The 21,735-nt window shown below is 34.8% G+C and overlaps 1 protein-coding gene across 1 annotated transcript in view; it reads right to left on the bottom strand.

The window, feature by feature from the left end:
* The window catches only part of SOS1 (son of sevenless homolog 1 (Drosophila)), a 155,685-nt gene that overhangs the window by 32,408 nt on the left and 101,542 nt on the right, over positions 1 to 21,735 (bottom strand). Inside the window, exons 9-13 of the mRNA XM_011935935.1 lie at positions 10,482 to 10,609; positions 9,047 to 9,702; positions 1,300 to 1,381; positions 404 to 526; positions 9 to 112 (exon numbers count right to left, since the gene is read on the bottom strand). Of these exons, the coding sequence (XP_011791325.1) occupies positions 9 to 112; positions 404 to 526; positions 1,300 to 1,381; positions 9,047 to 9,702; positions 10,482 to 10,609 (1,093 nt within the window). The remainder of the gene's footprint in view (positions 1 to 8; positions 113 to 403; positions 527 to 1,299; positions 1,382 to 9,046; positions 9,703 to 10,481; positions 10,610 to 21,735) is intronic.

Below are 21,735 nucleotides of genomic sequence, written 5' to 3'. Positions count from 1 at the left end.
AAACATACCTCTTACTGTTCCAATAAATTCTTCCATTCGTTGCAAAAGATATGCATCTCTTTCAAAATCATAGAAGTGGTGCTCTACCCAGTGCCGACATACATTTAATACTCTACAGCATTAACACAGAATTGAATTACATGGGAATCAAACATAAATGTGTATCACAATGCATGGTACAATACAATGAAAACACAGTAACTCTTACCAAATTATTCTTATCAGGGTACCTAACACTTCCAAAATTCTACGTTAAGACTTACACTATAATTTCTGATAACTGCTCTAATTAGTAAATTTATTAATTTTATTGTCACCCCGCTCCTTGTTTGGGAAAGGCATACTTCAACACTAAAGCGAAAGTTTGATAAAGACTTATTTACTTCATTTATTTAATGCTTACCGCAGTTGCACAGGCTGTATATATTCTTTTCTAAATCTTTTCAGTTCTGCACTCAACGGTTGATCTCCATTCTCTATAGCTATGCGATCAGCTTCTGTTGGCTCAGGCTCTGGAATTTCAAACCTAACATGAAATAGAACAAATTAATGAAAATATTAATCATATCGAGTTATACAAATAGAAAACCATAAATGTTTTCACCTGTCAGCAAAATCAAGAGAATACTGTAAAAAATTACTAAAAATATGCATATCAGTGTAAACAAGTGAGACTTCTATAATATTAAAGGTTAATAAAATTATTTTTAAAATTTTAAAAGAAATTAGCACTTGCCAATATCGATAAAACTAACTACAAACAAAATAAAGAATACATGCAAATTCTAAAAATAAATGTGACTATAAAGTTATGGGACTGATATTCATTTTTGGTCTGTGGAATTACTCTAAATCAGGTGACATAATCACTGTTAACGGTAATTCCAGAAAAACTGATTGCTCTTTGTTTGGGTACATGAAATATTTTCCTTCCATCACAGTATTTGTTCACTGACAAGCTCCATTTTACTCAATGTGAAGTATGTTTGAAAACTTACTTAGAACATCTAACTCATCAAAATTTGAATTTCTCGACTCTAAATTATAAATTTTATATAGATCATTCTGTAAATTTGAAATTTCAAATACTGAGTTTTCACATACAAAAAATACTTATTTTTGTATTGAAATAAAAGCTAACATAAAATAAATGTTCATTTAAGAGATTTTGTTTGTTGAAAAAGTGCTCGTGAAGTATATTTTAAAGCTCATCTAACATTTCTGAAAAACATAAGATCTTAGCTCAGTTTCTTTTTTAACAAAAAATAATGAACTTAAATATTTTTTAAATGGACAGACCTTTCTATTATAAGACTCAGTAGTTCTTGAGGTTTGCAAAAGGATCTGTATGTTGTAAGAAATGTCCGAACAAAATTGGGATCTAAGAAGAAAAAGGAAAAATATCTTATTAAACTCTCTGATTCAAAATGATTAAAACTATTATTTACATTTTCAAAATAGATCAAATAGTCAAGTTTAAAAGTTCCAAAATGTTTTGACAAACAGAAGACTTTGGGCTTGGTAATGCACTGCTAGCTTAGTGCCTCCTAAATTAGTGGTGAAAACATTGATATTAAAACTTTACATCAACTTATTTCTTGCCCTCTGCACACTGACAAGATGATCTTAAACTCATCGGCCATAGGAATGAGCAAGAAAGAAAAGCAAAGGTAAAGCAGAGAACCAGGCTTCCCTCCCACCTGCTACCAGGATCTCAAAGCATCACCAGTTGGTTTATCTCCCTTATAAAGAGAAAGGCCACAGCAATAACCCATTACTTTTCCTTTCATCAAGATTAGTTTATCTAGGATTACTTGTCTTGCTTTCTTTAAATCATGTTAACAGAGTATACAACTGGAAACTGGAATTTATAAAGTAGTAGCTTAAGTTAAATACAGTTTTTAAATTATTTGCTAAAAATCTCACAACTGCTTAAAGATGCTTACAAATACCTATAAGCTATTAGAACTATTAAATGTGATAGAATATGTTGGTTTGGTCCTATTCCAACCTTTAATTGCCTTTATTTCAAGTAGTCACACTGAGAGGTCAATCATAAATACAGGAGTCTCCAATCCCTTCCACCAAAGGACCTACTTTTCATTCACATCTCCATGAAGTAAAACAAGAAGCTGAGTGTGATCACTCCCGCAGGCCTGGCCTACTCCCATCTCTCCTTAACAGTATTCTCCTAAGTTGTGGAGAAAGGCTGCTGTCACCAGCACAAGAGACCTGGGCTGTTGTCTTCTGCATAAAGAGGGGGAAAGACATCTACCATAATGGGGGGGGAATCACTCACGTCTATAACTCAAATTTTATTAAGGCCCACATTTAATTGTAAATCTTTTTTTTTTTTTTTTTTTTTTTAAGGAGGGGAAAGTTCAGTAACTTGAGCCTTTTATATGGGACTGGTAAACTCCAATAGTAAATTCATAGAGGGTAGCAGATGCCTTTATTTCTGTTAGGCTACATAACATGGGTCAAAGTTTTATAAGAAGCACAATATCTTTTATTAGCATAGGATTTAGCAAAAGCACAATGTATTTGTTTGGAAAATTTCTATTTAGGCTGATTCTCACTAAGAACCATCCTAGGTTTAGCCTTAAAATAAAATGTTTATAATAACTTTTTCCCCAAAAAGCAAATTCATGGATTTATCATAAAACAGAAATATACTTCCAATCTATTGATATATGTGGTCATTGAGATAATAACTGATTTAAATATCAGACAACCCTGAATTTAAAATAATACTATTTTAAGTTAAAGCAAGATTTACAGGATAAAAATACATTGGTTTTAAATGTCCCCTTCTTTGTTAGCTTTATGCCTTCTGAGGCTAGAGTGGGTTACTGATAAAAGTAATTTAAATACATATAATCCTTTAATAATTTCCTCTCTGTTGGTATTTTATTGTTTGTCTTCAGTTACAGAGTTCCTCAAAAGTTAAAGACTAATGTCTCATCCAGAAGAAAAGATATTAAAACAGAAGGCTGTACAAGATTTTAATACAGAGATTTTTATCGGTTTCATCACAATCTTCCCTTTCAAGAATCTTCTTCCTGTTCTGCAAATCTATTTGTAAGGTGAGGCTACTCAAAACAGCATGTTTAGGAAGCAAAAGCAGTGGCCACTAGAGAGATGCTGAGTTGTCACTGTTGGAGAGAGCCCACACCCACAGTACAGAATATTCCAAGCATCCTTGACCTGTGTTCCAAATTTAGGGTACCCTCTCCCTTTTTTAAAGGAAAAGTTTATTTCAGTCTAAAAATCTAAAACCAACAGCCACATCCATTTTTCTCAAATGCCATGAAAATCAGGCTAAAAATTTGAGGGACATCAAGGGGAATTTTAAGTTGAAAAACAGAATAAAAGCAAGTTCTAAGTGACTTAAAGTATGTTTTAGGAAAACTGTGGCTATGTTTAAAGGCAAGCTATTTCTAAACAGACTTTTCATCTTCTTAAGCCAAAACTTCTGGCCATTTCAGCACTTTAGTAATTGATTATAATGCTGGGAAAGCCATGATGTGTCTCATTGCCACAGTCAAATGGGATCATACCAATTCTTGGTCTGTTATGTAACATTCTCAAAGAACTTTGACATAACTTATTTCCTATGATTTCTGTGAGGTAAGCAGGGCAGGAAGAGATGGAACTAGACTTATCTACGGTCATACTGTAGAGTGGTAGAGACAGACCCCGAACCTAGATCATGTGATTCCTGATTTAGTGCTCTTTTCTATCATATTGTTTAACCTCCCTGGATTAAAGAAACCCTGAAAGTTTCCACAGCTGTGAGATCTAAATATAAAGGATTAAACCATGAATTATATAACCACTATGAATGATTAATTCAGAATGTACCTGTACTGCTAATCTTGGTTAAAGGCACCAGAAAGTCACTGAAAAATTAGCAGTCTAATTGTGATTCTGTAACTCTTGATCTGCCTTCTTCTAGATTTTAGGAATTAACAGCTGTACCTTCCTGTATACTGTACAGGGGTTCTGCAGCTGGCAGTGAAATACACACTCCCAGAATCATGACTGTTGTATTAGGTTCTAGAGTTGTTTTTAGCTTGACTGCAATTGAATAGTTTTGCCAAAAAGACAAAAGCAGCAGAAACTAAAAACAAACCAAGAAAATCTGGCAAAAATTTAAGTACTTTCAAAAAATATCTTAAAGGCTGCATATAGTCCCAGGCTTGTATTAATTTATATTCTATTTTTAATCTAAAGCAATGAAAAATTGCTAATGAATGAAAAACATATTAAGAAGACAAAATACTTATATTTGAAATTTTACACAGAAAAGCATAAAAATTCCAGATGTTATTTTTATTTCTATTGCATCAGTTTCTCCATTTCAATGACTGTAACTAACCACTGGAGACCTTTATCTTACTGATGATGTAAAGAGCTAAGATAATATAAACAAACACCCATCAATAAGGACAGGTTATATAATTTTGAAAGAAAACAGAGTACCTAGTTCCATTGATTAAGCAACGGGAAAAGCTAAGTTTTATACTGCCGTTGTTAGTTGTGGAGCAGCAGTTATCTACCCATATTCTAAAACCATGTTGCAGAGAGAGATGAAAGGTAAACACATGAAAATACAAAAGCCAGTCTGGGTTTGGCTTTAAAACATAAGCAGGAACATATAATCATAGAAAAAAAATTAAAAACGGCCCATTTTTATATTTTCCTTTCTGTTTATCACTTGCTTGTGGAGATAATTCCACAAAGTTCTTTCTCAAACATGACCTCCTGATGGATTTCAATATGGTCAACAACCAAGACTTTTTCTACAGTTTTTCCCCCTCATCATTAGAGATAATCCCTGTGCTAAGGTTTCCACCATGTTCACTAGTTGCTCTGCTTCCCCAAATCAAAACAGCTAACTCTATATAAATACCTGCCACTCTACCATTACCAACCTGGTTTAGGTCCAGGTTATTTCAAACAGAAGCTGGAGTTATTTTTTTCTGCTGACCTTCTAGCTGTCTCTGTTTTCCTCACTATAAAACCATTCTTCGATATTTTACTGCACAATACTTCAAAATTTTAGGAACTCAAGAGTATACCTACATTAGTGTTCAGAATATAGATGGGAAGTGATAATCCAATCCTTTTTCCTTATGTGCCTATTTTGATTGACACTTGACATTTTATTTGACAAAGTCAGTGAACTTTGTATTTATTACATAAAGAAGTTATTTATATAAAAGACCACCCTACCCCCAACCACCATAGTAAAACACTATTATAATCAGGATGTCTGTTCATGTGATAATTCTCCCTTTAATGCAGCCATTTAAAAAGCTACAAGAAACAATAAGCTCCTCAACAAGGATTTATAAACAATCAGTCTTGAATTCCTTAAAAAAGGAAACAGACGCTATGCTGACGCACAAACACTTTTTAAAAAAATCAGAGAGTACAAAAATAGAACAGCGCTGCCCTATAGATAAAAAATTGTTCAAAAGATCTCAGCTTATATAGGACACAAATTCAAAATAAATCTAATTCAGGTTTTTGAGGCTTTTCCATATGAAGGTATAAAATAGCAGTAAATACTTTAAGCAAAAATATCTTCTGGCTTAAGTTTTTTCAATACCATCTTCTGTAAAAGAGAAATTACCATGCAAGGGAAACACCTTTTCGCTCACTTCAATATGCAAAGCTTTTATTTCCCATAAAAATGTCAATTCTGAATTATTATCCTTACTTCAGGGTCATCTCATTTTTCTAAAATAGACTACCAAACTGGACACAGCACCACCTATCATTTCTCTACTCATGTTGTTTTAGGTCTCATTAATTAACTTGTGTTTTGTTGCCTACAACAAGTCTGTAACAGAAGTGAAATTCCTACTCTCAACTTTTTATTTGTGCATATTGCTTTGTGCTTTCTTATTTAGGATAATAGTCTCTTCATACCATTGCCAGATTTAGAATGATCCATCCAATTGGATAATTTTTCCCCTAGTTTTTGGGACAAATCCCAAAGTTCTGATATAGTTAGCCAATTATGATACATCCAGAAACACTGAATCTGAGAGACAAGTTATAAATTAGATTCCACATAAGACCCTGTTGCAATCTTTTAAGCAAGTTAACCACTTTCTAATTCACCTAAATTTAAATTTTTCTTTCCACAAAGCTTTCCCTTTACAGAGCAAACTACATCAATAGACTAATGATTGGGTTTTGTAAAAAAATAAAAATAATAATGATCAGTATCTATACATAAAAAATCTATGCATTCCAATGGAAGTGTATCTATAGTCAGAGCCTACCTATATCCTATTTCAATAAGAAAAAAAAAATTACTGACAATATCTTCATAGTATACACGTTTGCCCAGAAATGAACAAGCCATTTACATTATTGGCAGTTCAAACCAAGGAAGTTATTTATTTATTTTTTATGAGCTCACATCTGTACCAGATCCTTTTACTTAATTATTAACACATATAATTTAAAAATTACAACATATTCTATTTATGAAAACAATCACCTTATATAAGTCAATGTAACATGGTAGAAAGTATACTCTAGAGTCAAGAAACCTAATTTTTGACTTGTTCTGGAATTAACTGGTAATAGAACTTCTGGCAAATCATATAATCTTCAGGGGCCTTGGGATTTGTCTACAAAGTGAAGGCCTGGACATCTCTTTTAGCACTAGAGATCTATAGCTCCATTTTGTACATTACTGTTAAAATATTTGAGGGATAAAGTTGGCTGACACCACAGTGAAGTCTGAATAAAGTAAGGTTAAACCAGTTTCTCTTCTGTTTTTATGACAATGTCTAACCAAACTATAATCATCTAAAGATGTCTGTAAGTGGTGTCTTATAGTATTCATTAACTTTTCTCATGTATTATGTCCAATGTTTTTTATTACAATTCTATATAATAAAATAAAAATGTGTAAGTTAAATGTTAGCTTTGTTTCAGTGTAAGCGACAACCTGTACTGTATGTTCTCCAATAAACATACCTACTAACCAAATCACAAATCCCTTCTTTCTTTGGGGAGGCTGAAGAAAGATGAGAGAAGAAGAGCAGACCAACAGTTCTTAAAAACAAATGGTAACTTGATCTGTTACCATTGTAGTGAGGCCTTAAAAGTCCATTTCAGTTTTACAAGTTCATAGATGGTCTATTAAAAACCATTCTATGTTGCCAGTAATAACTTCAGTAACAGGCCTTACAGAATAGCCCAAATAAGCTAACAGTTAACACTAATTTGTGCGTACTCTAAACCACAACTCACGAAAGCTGCTTGTAGACTTGTTTCACCAGTAATATATTTATGGAATAAATTAAAATATTCAGTTAAGCTTCAAAAGAAGACAGAAAAGAAAAATGTCAAAAAACTTAGCCACAACACTTCCAAAACCAACACTGGCCTTTTATTTCTCAAAAAATTATTTGAAGGAATTTTTTAAAAACTTACTTTTTTAAGTAAAATAATCTCATCAACTTAAATTTTCAATACACTTAACTTTGGCAAAGTTCTATAAATCTTGAAATTTAAGTGTTTTATATTTATTATAAGTAAAAGCACTCAAAATATTACTGTATACCAAAGCTAAAAATTGATATAGAAAAGAGGTATCAGACAGAAATAACTAACAAACCACTATTACAAAAGTACCATGTCCACCGACTTTAGCTAACATTGTACACATTAAGGGAAGAAGACTTTCAAGACTACAAAACAAGTATCAGCTTGTTCCAGTTAACTTTGCTTTAAAGTGTCCTCATTTAAAAAATAAAAAAAAAGCACAGTTCCACAGAAAACAGCTGTCATTCTTCAGCTGCTTATTAATAATCATTAATTAACTTTGTGAAACATAGCAATTTAGAGAAAACTTTTATCACTCAATAAAGTCTTAGAGAAACAATTAAAAATTTTATAACTTGAAAATGTTTTCCTGCCCAAATATCACTGACTTGTGACAGTAAACACTAGTAGTAAGTCTTCTTACAATGCTCTACAGGAAAAAAAAAAAAAATTAAAACTCTTTCTTACAAACACAGATAAAAATCTAAAGATTAATTTTACTCCAAATGAGTCTAGGAACCCCAAACAAAGGTACCTGGGATGAAATGATAAAAAGTTTAGAATGCTTATGTTATAAAATTCTGTAAGTCCTCTAACGGGACTTAAAAACCAGGAAAATGTGGCAAGAAGGGCAATTTGAACTTTTATAGCCTTAAAAATCCCTTAAGCAGAAAAGAAGTATTTTGTAATCACAGATTTTGGGTAACTGAATAAAACATTTTTACAGTTGTAGTCTAGATCATAAAGAACACAGAGAAGGTTGGTGAAGTGCAACTAAATTGGCAGGTCATACTACTGAAAAATTGTACCTCTCAAAAAACAACTTTGTATGGGAAAAAAATGACAATAACCTATTTGTTTTTCATGTAAAATCTAGGCAGCCTGTTTACATTTCCTATGATTTTTTAAATTTTTGGGTCAGTAAAATAAATACAATGACTATAGACATTTCTAGGTGAAAAATTATAATAAAACTGGAATCCCTGGCTTTCAGAATTGCAACATTTAATATTAAATAATCAGGTTGAGGAGTGGAAACTGAGAGAAAGCAATGCTGTGTATATTTGTACTACCAGTACAATTTTGTTATATTAAAATTTTTATTTACTTTATAATCTCAGTAATGGAAAGAGAAGAAAGAAAAAAAGATAAAGGAGTAAAAAACTTTTTAGATCCCAATAATGATTTATTACTAACTTTAGTCTTGTTTCTTCTCTTTCTAACTGGATAAATTTAGCCAAGTGACCTCATTTTCTCATCTATAACTGACGGTAAGGTTAAAAAAAGTATGTAAGTATAGTAGAAAAAGTAAAACATTCCAAAGAAATACAAAGTGGTGGTATTTTTAGTCAAAGAAAAGAGGTCTTTGGTTGTTAGTTTCTTTTCTATTTTAGGAACAATAACCCACGCAGGAAAGAAAATCAGTTTGAAGCAGGAAAACAAAAGTGACAGGCAACTTCGTATTTCTTACCTGCGTACATATGGTACGTAAGCCTCTCTATAAGTTTAATAACAGTTCCTGCTTTGATAATTGGAATTCCAGCCTTGGGCTGCATGTTCTCTTCAAATATAATATTCTCTTCAGAGTCAGGCTCCGCAAATCTATAAACATCAGCACTAGGCAGCCTCATCTGCTCCTCTTTCTCTTCTTGTAGCATTGTTACATCAAGCATCCTTTCCAGTGTACTCCGATACTGTAAAGATATCAATGCTGCCATCCAATTGTTTTTCTCTTCAGCTGACTTGGCAGAAAATATAACACTATTTTCATCTTTTAAAATTATTTCAAAAGCATGCTTGTATTCATTGGTGTCATCTTTATCATTAATTTGTACCTTTCGCATAAAAAACTTTTCTTTAAGACGATATTCTGCATTGCTAGCACCAGGAAGTCTTGGCTGCCCATGATTTGATTTACAGCAAATCATTAAGCCATCAAAGAGAAATATGTGTCTCTCATGTTTGGCTCCTACACGTGTAAGAGTTCCTTCCATTATAAATTCATTGCAACACTGTCCAATGTCTTTTCCCTCCCAACCATCAATATTCTTCTGAATCTCATTCATTTTCTTGATTGCTAGTTGTTTCCCCTTCATTTGTTGACTATAAAACCGACATGCAGATTCACTAGAATAAAGAAAAAGGCATTATAAATACACAGATGACAGAAAACCTAGGGTTCATGTAAATAAGGGAAAGTGTGAAAGTTACAAGTCTCACTGAGAAGGTATTCACTAATTCCCCAAATAGATTAGTATCACACAATTCTACAATTTTGAAAATTAAAGCAACCTAGAAATTTTTTCAGTGTTCTAAAAATTTTGTACAATGATGGTTGACAAAATTCTACTCTATAAATGTAACTACAAAATGATTATTTCTATCTTGGCTACTAAATATTTAGAATGACAAAAAGTAGCCCAAGACAGTAAAAAAAAGTAATTTGAAAGATTAAAATAAATTATTTAGAAGGGTTTAAATGGACAAGACCCAAAGCTAAAAACATGTAGCACATACTACAATTAGGAAAGTGGAAGCAATGTTATCTGAATTAATGCCTCAAGTTATATAATCCCTAAAATAAAGGACACTAATAATTTTACTCTGACAGAACAACGATGCCAACATAAATCTACCCGATACATTTTACTCTGTCTCTCCTTTAGCTTACCAGTTGACTCTCAGGAGGTCCTGTCTGGGAGTATGCAAGGAAAATGCACAAATATGAAAGGTTTTTCAAACAATAACAATTCTCTTGGCTTTGATGTCACTTCCTCTGAAAGACCAGGCTTGTCACTACAACTATTTTCTTCATTGTTTACTTGAGGAGGGAACTGGGATCCCTGAATTTGCACCACAATATTCAGGGTAAAAAGAAGGATATTTTAAAAAGTAAAAATATTCACCTCAGTCTTCGTTTTGCAAGACTTTTAGAACATATTTTTTCCATACCACTCTGAACATTAAGCAAAGCTGTTATTGCTTGTTTTAAACATTCCTTGTCTTCTTGATCTTCACTTTTTTCTTCTAACTGCTGTAAAGCCAAAATGACAAATCTGAACCAGTAGTACACTTTCGGATAGAATAATAATAAGCTCATTTATGGATAAAAATAACATTTATTCAACTGTCACCACAATAAAAATTTTAAATGTGTCATTAAATATTCTTTTTAAAAGTGTTTTTCTTGTGTGTTACTATTAATACACAACCAAGTTTTCTACATTAAAAGACCAAGATTAGCAGTTTTAAGATGGGTTACATCTTGCGACAGGCAGTAATATGTAGTTTCTCAAGGTGCATACCACTGAAAAGAAATGGGGAGCATCATCGATCACAGGAGTTAGCATAGCACTAAGCATGTAGAGGAGGTTTTTTTTTTTAAGTGTGGAATTTTGTCTTAGGTTTCTGATCCCTATATTACTGTTATATAATATTGAGATGATAAGGCAGATAAATATACAGAGAAGGATGCAATATAATAGAAGGAATCTCAATTACAAAACCTAGGATCAAATTTTGACTCTACTGCTGTGTGACCTTGGGGCAAGTCACTTGATCTCTGAGCCTTACTTTTCCCATTTGCCAAATAAGGCTTATAAAAAGCCTACCCTACCTACTTTTAGGGGTTGTTATTAAAAACCAAAGCACTTTGTAAATGGTAATACACAATGTAAGTGTAAATGGTTTTCTTTGTAATTACACTACAGAATTAACATTAGTATAATAAAGAACTTTGTCCATATCCACATTAAGATTTTGAGTAAAGCTGCAATATACATATTTATGAAACTCAAGCGTATTTTCTATTACTGGCAAATAACTATGTCAGACAAAGTCTGTACTTAACAAGAACTTAGTCGTCAATAACTAATTATCAATACAGTAAGGTGGCTACGATTCAAGCAAGCAATTAACAGATGTATGAGTGACAATAATTCAGTAACTGAAATCTTCTAAACCTGTTCCTGGTTACCAAAAGAAAAGTTAAGAAATCACATATTGGCTGGCTGCAATGGCCTATGCCTATAGTCCCAGCACTTGGGAAGCCCAGGTGGGAGGATCGCTTGAGCCTAGGAGTTTGAGATACCATCTATTAAAATAAAATAAAATAACATTTTATCAATAGAGTTTTCATCCAACAATTTAGGAATACCTACTCTCTACCATAAACGAAAAGACTTGAGATATACAATTATAAAATATGCAAAATGATTTATAAAGAAGTTTATTTTTCTTTTAGATGGAGTCTCTGTACCCCAGGCTAGAATGCAGTGGTGCAATCTCAGCTAACTGCAACCTCTGCCTTCCAGCTTCAAGCAATTCTCCTACCTCAGCCTCCCAAGTAGCTGCAATTACAGGTGTCTGTCACCATGCCTGACTAATATTTTTTTTTTTACTTTTAGTACAGATGGGTTTTCACCATGTTAGCCAGGCTAGTCTCAAACTCCTGACCTCAAGTGATCTGCCTGCCTTGGCCTCCCAAAGTGCTGGGATTACAGGCGTGAGCCACCACGCCTAGCTAGAAGTTTACTTTTCAATTAGCTTCATTATTCATTAGTACATTAGTACTTTAAGGATTTTATGTTTTTCACAGGTATTCCTTAAAGGTCAACAATACATTCCTTTCTGCTTCAATTGATAAAAATCAGTTTACATGCATGGGCACACACATACCACATGCACTGATGACCTGTGAAAAGTAAACAGATTTCTTACTTATATTCTAAACCATTTCTGTTAAAATTTACTTAAAATAATGTTCAAATATTCTAGAAGTAATAAATACCATATTGTAATGTTTAATACTTAGCTTTTATTATCCAGATTTCTTACATTCATTATTACAAACTCACCATACTTTCTACTAGAGGCATAATCTACATTTTTAGGAAAATTTTCAGTTTTAACTGTGTTAAGTAAAAGAAAAATTTAGGCTGGGCATGGTGGTTCATGCCTGTAATCCCAGCACTTTGGGAGGCTGAGGTGGGGGGATCACGAGGTCAGGAGTTTGAGACCAGCCTGGCCAATATGGTGAAACCCTGTCTCTACTAAAAATACAAAAATTAGCTGGGCGTGGTGGTGCGCACCTGTAGTCCCAGCTACTCAGGAGGCTGAGGCAGAAGAATTGCTTGAACTCAGGGGGCAGAGGTTGCAGTGAGCCAAGTTTGTGCCACTGCACTCCAGCCTGGACAACAGAGTGAGACTCCGTCTCAAAAAAAAAAAGAAAAATTTATTCATAACAATTCTCAACATAAAAAGGGTAATGAAAGATATTTTCCAAAGGGTAAGAGACTTTAAAAGTGTACATATTAATAAAAAACTCAAATATCTTTTATTCATAGTATGGTTCTTCCATATGGCCAGCTAAAGAAAGCCAATGGCCAGATGTTCATTAAGAAAGATACTAGGTTATTACTTAACAGATATTACTGGTAGGCTGAAGGCTGGAATCCAGGTAGTCTCTCAAAGTACCTTCCATCCCTATCATTTGAAACTATTTGCCTCTCACATGGCAGAATTCTGGGAGACAAATAAAATGTTACCATGAACATTATCAAGGTTAGTCTTTAAAGCAACAGATAATCTAACATTGAAAGCTATATACCAGGGGTATCCAATATTTTGGCTTCCCTGGGCCAAACTGGAAGAAGAATTATCTTGGGCCACACATAAAATATACTAACACTAACCAGAGCTGATGAGCTTTTAAAAATTTGCAAAAAAAAAATCTCATAATGTTTTAAGAAAGTTGACGAATTTGTGTTGGGCTGGGGGTTAGACAAGCTTGCTGTATACCTTAAGAAAAGGCAAATTTAATGAAAGCACCAGTGAACAATGAATTAGTTCATTGAGGTGATTTAGAATTTAATCACTCAAAAGTAAAGCCCAGAGAAATTCAAGTCAGTAAGATACAAGGTAATTTTTCAGTCTTAAAGAACTAACAGGTAGCAGAATATTGAGCATTTGATATTTTGTCCTGGATAAATTTTTTATATTTTTAATTCAGGAAAAACATACCTAATGGTAGACAAAATATATAATTCTCATACACATAAAGATATTTATAAAAGAAAAAATCCATTTGGACATCCTTTTCATTTTCTATTCCAAAAATGTTTCAAGTTTTGGAGTCATTTATCTACTATTTAACTGTAGCATTTTACATACAGAATATTCTGGTATCTCAAAAATGTTAATATTTTTTCAACCCATAAAACTTTCCTGATGAAATACTTTCAAAATGTCATTTTTACCTTTATAGCATTAGGCAAGCTTCTAAAATAAATTTCAGTGTAATAAATGACCTTTCTTGTAAGCATTTTTTGCTTCTTTTACTCAACATAGCTGATTTAAACTGGGCACTAGTGCAAAATAATTCAAGCTAACTACATCAAAAGGGTGGCTTATTGTGGCTACAGAAACAAAGCAGTGGTAAGTAGTATGTAAATGAGACTCAACAAAGCAGCATCCTGTTACCAGTGATATTCAATACCATGCTTTTCATGAGTGCCTATTTAATAATAATGTGCAATAATAACAATTACATTTGTACAAAGGCAGTTGATTTCAATAGTTTAAAAAATTACTAAGTCCTGAGATTATATTACCATGAGATTGTACTTAAACTCATCTAGGGATTCATATATATACATGTGTGTGTGTGTGCATGTATGTATATATGTGTATATATATGTGTATATATACATGTGTGTATATATATATACGTGTGTGTGTGTATATATATATTTTTTGTTTTGAGATGGAGTCTTATTCTGTCTCCCAGGCTGGAGTACAGTGGCACGATCTTAGCTCACTGCAACCTCCGCACCTCCCGGGTTCAAGTGATTCTCCTAACCTCAGCCTCCAGAGTAGCTGGGATTACAGGTGCATGTCACCACACCCAGAAAATTTTTGTATTTTTAGTAGAGACGGGGTTTTGCCATGTTGGCCAGGCTGGTCTCGAACTCCTGACCTCAGGTGATCTACCAGTCTTGGCCTCCCAAAATGCTGGGATTACAGGCATCAGCCACTATGCCCAGCCAGGAATCATATTTTAAAGCAGAATGAAAACTCATATGCTCTATTGAGATGATAAAATTTAACTTTTCACAAGAAAGAACCATTTTACCAGTGACTAATTTTTTTGGTCCCTTAGAAATAAGTAAAGAGGCAATAGTCAATATGGTGTGTTCCATGTGCAAAATAAACCCTGGAAGAAAAATGGGATTAAATGTAAGGAGCTGTCAAAAGAAAATACTAAAATGAATACAAAGAATATAGCAGTATTCAGGAGAATAAAACTCAAGATTGTTTGATATATAAAAAATAAATTGTTGTACCGAATGCATTTTATATGCTCAATTCATTCACAATCATATAATGGCTTCCCTTTGATTAAAAAAAGAATGCTTGAATTCATTTTTATTTCTTGGAATTAATTTTCTCCAACATGGCATTATATACAATGAAGGAACTACCATTTACTTGAAGGCACTAACAGGCAGGTCCAGGACCCACAATTCTTGACTTTCAGTCCCGTGACTTTTCACTATAATAGGTACCCAAATAATTGAAATGGCTTTGAAAAACCTCAATATTCACTAAATAAAACCTATTCCATAAAAGAGGTAAATTGCAATGCATAAGAATGACAAAGTATATGGCCAAGAAATATACATTATAATTGTCTAACATTTGGGATATAAAAATAAAGATCTCCATTTATTTTAAATATTATATACATAGAGCTCATCACAACATAAGAGAACACAACAAGCAAAGATTAGGTTCACGTTTTGATTTGGAATTTTATTTGTATAGTATTTGATGAGACACGACAGTGGATTACAACATGGAAAATGCAAAGAGTAACACCTGATTTACTAGCCCTCTTAGCAAATGTATGAAATATTATCCAAATTATTCCAGAACTAATTAACTAACTGCTGAGTAATTCAAGCCTTTTGCTCCTGTTTGCCATGACATCATTTTAAACATTCCACTAAAGGCTGAGGGAAAGAAAGGTCATGACATTCAAATAAATTATTATTTTATGATACCAACACACCTAAAAGGTATGGGTGGAGAAGATGAAATTCTTAAAATGAGATTTCAATTCCAAACATTAAACAGGCAATCAACCCTAAAAAACGTTAGGATATGTCATTTGTGAAAATATGCCTTTTAAAACCATCTCTCTCTTCTAATCAGATAAAACATCACTAACTACAAATGCACCTCACAGTAGTCAAGTTTATTTAAAATTAAAAATTGGCCAGATACAGTGGCTCACGCCTGTAATCCCAGCATTTTGGGAGGCTGAGGTGGGCAGATCACTTGAGCCCAGGAGTTCAAGACTAGCCTGGGCCAGATTCTGTCTCTACCAGAAAATAAAATTAGCCAGGCATGGTGGTGCACAACTGGAGTCCCAGCTACTCAGGAGGCTGAGGTAGATGGATTAATTGAGCCTGGGAAATTGAGGATGCAGTGAGCAGTGATTGTACCACTGCACTCCAGCCTGGGTGACAGAGTGAGACCCTGTCTCAAAAACAAAACAAAACAAAACAAAAAACCCCAAACACCAAAACCAAAAAATTAAATAAAAAACTGTAGTAATGCAATAGCTAACTGTTTGTTTACAATGGCTCTTGTGGTACACTATCCTATGTTTAACTTTAGACATTCAACATCTGTGGTCAGCTCCAATACCATGTAGCTTTGAGCCCATGGGTTTCTGGATAAGAATTTCTGAATTTAGGCCGGGCGCGGTGGCTCAAGCCTGTAATCCCAGCACTTTGGGAGGCCAAGACAGGCGGATCACGAGGTCAGGAGATCGAGACCATCCTGGCTAACACGGTGAAACCCCGTCTCTACTAAAAATACAAAAATCTAGCCGGGTGTGGTGGCTGGCGCCTGTAGTCCCAGCTACTCGGGAGGCGGAGGCAGGAGAATGGCGTGAACCCAGGAGGCGGAGCTTGCAGTGAGCTGAGATCCGGCCACTGCACTCCAGTCCGGGTGACAGAGCAAGACTCCGTCTCAAAAAAAAAAAAAAAAAAAAAAAAAGAATTTCTGAATTTAGAAAGCTGGTCCAAGGGAATGTACCCTAGAGAGAACCTCCATTGGTTCTCTGCCAGACTCGGTGGTTTACGCCTATCCCTTTGGGATTATAATCCTATAATCCCTTTGGGGATTACTTTGGGAGGCCTAGGTGGGAGAAGCCCTTGAGCCCAGAAGTTTGAGACCAGCCTGGGCAACATAGCTAGACCTCATCTCTACAAACAATAATTTTAAAAAATTAGCCAGGCGTGGTGGAATGTGCCTGTGGTCCCAGCTACTTGTGAGGCTGAAGAATCACTTGAGCCCAGGTGGTCGAGGTTACAGTGAGCTGTGACAGCACCACTGCAATCCAGCCTGGGTGACAGAACAAGACTCTATCTCAATAAATAAATAAATAAAAATAAAAAATCTAAGATCAGGATGAAATAATTGGCCTAATGCAAAAAAAGAAAACAGGAAAAAAAAAAAAAAGGTGAAAGAGGGAAAAAAAAAGGCTGGGTGCAGTGGCTCATGCCACTAATCCCAACACTTTGGGAGGCCAATGTGGGAAGATCCCTGAGCCCAGGAGTTTGAGATCAGCCTGGGCAACAAAATGAGACCCTGTCTCTACAAAAAAATAATTTAAAAAAATTAGTTGGGCATAGTGATACATGCCTGTAGTCCCAGTTACTTGGGAGGCTGGGGTGAGAAGATTGTTTGATCCCAGGAGATCCAGGCTGCAGCAAGCTATGATCACACCACTGCACTCCAGCCTGGGTAGCAGAGCAAGACCTATCTCTAAAAAAGAGGCATGGAGGTGTTAGGGGGTAGCCAGTGTATAAAGCCAATGTAGCCAGTATGTATGCTGGAGAATCAGAACAACAAAAATTTTATTTTTATAGTGTACCAAAAACTTACTGTTAAGGGTTGAATTGTGTCCCCCATGAAAGGTATGTTCAAGTCCTAACCCCTGGTACCTATGAATGTGATCTTCTTTGGAAATAGGATCTTTGCAGATGTAATCAAGTTGAGATGAGATCATCTTGGATTAGGGTGAGCCCTAAATCCACTGACTTGGTGTCTTTGTAAGAGAAAGGAAAGGGCGATTTGGATGCAGACACATAGAGAAGAACGTGAAGCTGTGAAGAACTTGAAGTGCAGATGGAGGAAAAGACGGGAGTGATGGCATCTATAAGCCAAGGACCACCAAGAATTGCTGGGGTCCACCAGAAGCTAGGCAGAGGCAGCAGGGATTCTTCCTTAGAGCCTTTAGAGGAAGTGTGGCCCTGCCCACACCCTGATTTCAGATTCCCCGCCTCCAGAACTGTGAAAGAATAAATTTCTGTTGTTTACAAGCTTCTGAGTTTGTGGTACTTTGCTGTAGCAGCCTTAGGAAACCAAATACACTCATGTACACATAACAACATAAGATTTCAACCTGAATTTTAAAATAGAGGGAAACTTACTTTCCCTTAGGTTAAAAGGACCCAGCATACAAGAAAAAGTAGAGGTAATTTTCTAGGGAATTCAAAGTCATCCTGGATGTTTTTTTTTCTAAGGTTTGTTTGGGTGCATCTTGGGGAGATAAAATCCTATGTCTAAGGAACAAAGAAAAAGTTAATACTTTTGTGGAACCAAACATGTACTGATTTGCTAACCTTTAAAATATTGGTCAGGCCAGGTGTGGGGGCTCACGCCTATAATCCCAGCACTTTGGGAGGCCGAGGTGGGTGGATCACTTGAGGTCAGGAGTTTGTGACCAGCCTGGCCAACAGGGCAAAACCCTGTGTCTACTAAAAATACAAAAATTAGCCAGGTGTGGCGGCAGGCATCTGTAATTCCAGCTACTTGGGAGGCAGGAGAATCACTTTAGCCCACGAGGCAGAGATTGCAGTGAGCCAAGATTGTGCCACTGCACTCCAGCCTGGGTGACAGAGTGAGACTCTGTCTCAAAATATAGTAAAAATAAAATAAAATATTGGTCAATATATTTACTTAGCCCCAAAAAATCTAAATTTGTTTAATAAAGTAAATTAAACTTCACATACAAAAATCACATTATTGAAGCAATATTTCAAAAGGGCACAAAGGAAGATTTTTTACTTCATAAAAAAATTAACTTTAACTTTTCAAGTTAAAGAGTCTGAAGACTTGGCTGCTAACTTTAACTACTGAAGGAAAGAGTATTTTTTCAGTTTTAGTAGCATTAAAGTCTTATACTATTTTTAATTTATTTTTTAATCAACAAGTAAAAATCATGTTTATGGTGTATAATAGGATCTTTTGATACATGTATATAACTGGAATGGCTACATCAAGCTACTTAACATGTGCATTAACACACATACTTTTTTTGTGGTGAGAACACTTAACATCTACTTTCTTAGCAGTTTTCAAATATGCAATATATTGTTATTAACTGTAGTTACCATCATGTACAATAGATCTCTTGAATTTACACCTCCTAATTAAAATTTTGTGTCATTTGACCAGTATCTCCCTACTCCCCTACTCTCCAGCCTCTGGTAACCACCATTTTATTGTTTCTTTGTGTTCAAAAGTCTTATACTATTAATAGCTAAACTTATCTTTTGATTTTGTAAAGTTTAAGGCATTCTACCGAAGTTTCCAAAATAAATGTAATTATATAAAATTTACAGTTAAATTTTCTTTAAAATGTAAGACATAGGAATTTAAAGGAAAATGTATATGTATTTTTTGCCATTCATTTTTTAACAAGCATTTACTGAATGTCTAAATGTCAGACACTGTGATAGGTATGAGAATTCAAAGATAATAGCGCTCCATTCCTCACAGAGCAAACAGTTGAATGATAAGGCAGACAATAAAAATGGGACAAGTTCTCTAAAGAGATGTATGTAAAGAAAGGAAGGAACTCACTCTGGGCATGGTGACTCACACCTGAAATCCCAGCACTTTTGGGAGGCTGAGGTGGGCGGATCACCTGAGGTCAAGAGTTCGAGACCAGCCTGGCCTACATGGTGAAACTCTGTCTCTACTAAAAATATAAAATTAGTCGGGTATGGTGGTGTACACCTATAATTAATCCCAGCTACTCGGGAAGCTGAGGCAGGAGAATTGCTTGAAGCTGGGAGGCAGAGGTTGCAGTGAGCTGAGCTCACGTCACTGCACTCCAGCCTGGAGAGGGTAAAAGAGGAATTCCAGATAAATGGGAAAAAAGGACAAGCGAAGAGGCAGTAATATGAACCAGGATAGACACGGAACCCTCAACACATTTGGCATATCCAGGGTTGCTAGGAAACTCTTTTTTTTTTTCTTCTTTTTTTTTTTGAGATGGAGTTTTGCTCTTTTTACCCAGGCTGGAGTGCAGTGGTGTGATCTTGGCTCACTGCAACCTTCACCTCCCGAGTTCAAGTGATTCTCCTGCCTCAGCCTCCTGAGTATCTGGGATTACAGGCGCACAGAAAAAAAAAAAAAAGTGATGAGAGTCTTGTGGACTAATTAGGCAAAATTTTCTGCCCAATATACTGCTAACTTTGCAATATAATTTAGGCAGTAATATGAATCAGAGATACACATGCTTAAATTAGTAGAAATCTTTAACTGCTAAATGATGCACTTACTAAAGTTCTATTAATGTAAGTTATAATTTTAGAAATTTTAATAGGCTACACTTGGAAGATTAAAAATTTCTTTTATATTATTAAGATGATTGGGTTTTATAGCCTTCTGAACTTTCATCAAAGCTTCTTGGGTTCATATGGAGGGGGAGTTGTTTTGTTTTGTTTTTTTGAGACAGGGGCTTGCTCTGGTTCTCAGGCTGGAGTACAGAGGCATGATCATGGCTCACTGCAGCTTCCACCTCCTGAGCTCAAGTGTTCCTCCTGCCCAGCCTTTTGAGTAGCTGGGACCACAGGTGTGCACCACCATTCCTGGCTAATTTTTTTATTTTTATTTTTGTAGAGACAGGGTCGTGCCATGTTGCCCAGGCTGGTCTCCAACTCCTGGGCTCAAGCAATCCTTCCGCCTTGGCCTCCCAAAGTGCTGGGACTACAGGTGTGAGCCACTGCACCTGGCCTTCTTGTTTTTATTTATAAATTGATAATGGCCTTAAGATTTTATATGGCCTTTGAATCTTTCTGAATTTCATTACAGGCTCAGGTGAAAAAAAAAATTCCATTACAAAGAAAAATTCTATATAACAAAACAGTGTGTAAATGTCCCATTATAAGTATAGTTAATAATAATGAATTCTTTGTAAAGATTTTACATACTAAATGCTTCCTCTCTTGATTATCCTCTTAAGATACTCATCCTGTATTTCCAAAGACCTTAAATGGTATCTATTGCTAAGAGCTTTGTCATTTCTGCCTAGTGATTAAAAATATCTTTTAACTCCCTGAGTCTTTTCTCAATGTAAACATTCCTAATTGAGAAATCAAACTGAATTCCAAATGCAGTACAGAGACCTGAGAAAATGTAGGGATGACAGTTCCTCCAGTTTACTGTTAATAAATTCACAGACCTTCTGTTCACTCATTGATTCATTACAGAGAGCCCATTTTATCATCTGCAAACTATAAATATGATTTCCAGTAATATATTCTCTGTAAAAGAATCATGATACTAAACAGAAGTGCTCTTTGATGAAACAAATACTCATTTGAAAGCTAAAGAAATAATAATGCTATTAATGCATGCCTTCTTTTGTCTTTACAAGGCTAGTCCATTAAAGGTAGAGAGAATATCACTTTGAGCTACACTACTGAATTATAGTTTATACAGACTCTTTTCTTTAATTTCAGTATATAATAGGAAAAGAAAAAAGAGACAACCCCTTTCCTTTCAGTCAGTGCTTAATATTTTGAACTGTAATCAAATGGGCAATTTTTACTGAGATTATAGAAATGTATTGTTTCTAAAGCAATGATAAACAGTTTAATACAGACAGTTGCAAACTTAAGCTATCAAAGTCAGGTAAACTAACCTTCCCCATTACTTTGGCCTTATCCTCACACTGGCTCTCTTATCCTCACACTGAGTCCCTGAGTCTGCTGAGGTCCCCAAATGGAAACTGTGATGCATAAATCCAAGGTGGTTTTCAAAGAATCAGCCATGTAAACAAAAAGTAAAGGTACA

This window comes from Colobus angolensis, unplaced genomic scaffold (assembly GCF_000951035.1).
Source record: "Colobus angolensis palliatus isolate OR3802 unplaced genomic scaffold, Cang.pa_1.0 Scaffold15, whole genome shotgun sequence".
Lineage (NCBI taxonomy): Eukaryota > Metazoa > Chordata > Mammalia > Primates > Cercopithecidae > Colobus > Colobus angolensis.
The sequence above is the reverse complement of the archived record's forward strand: the minus strand, read 5'-3'. Positions and strand labels throughout refer to the sequence as shown.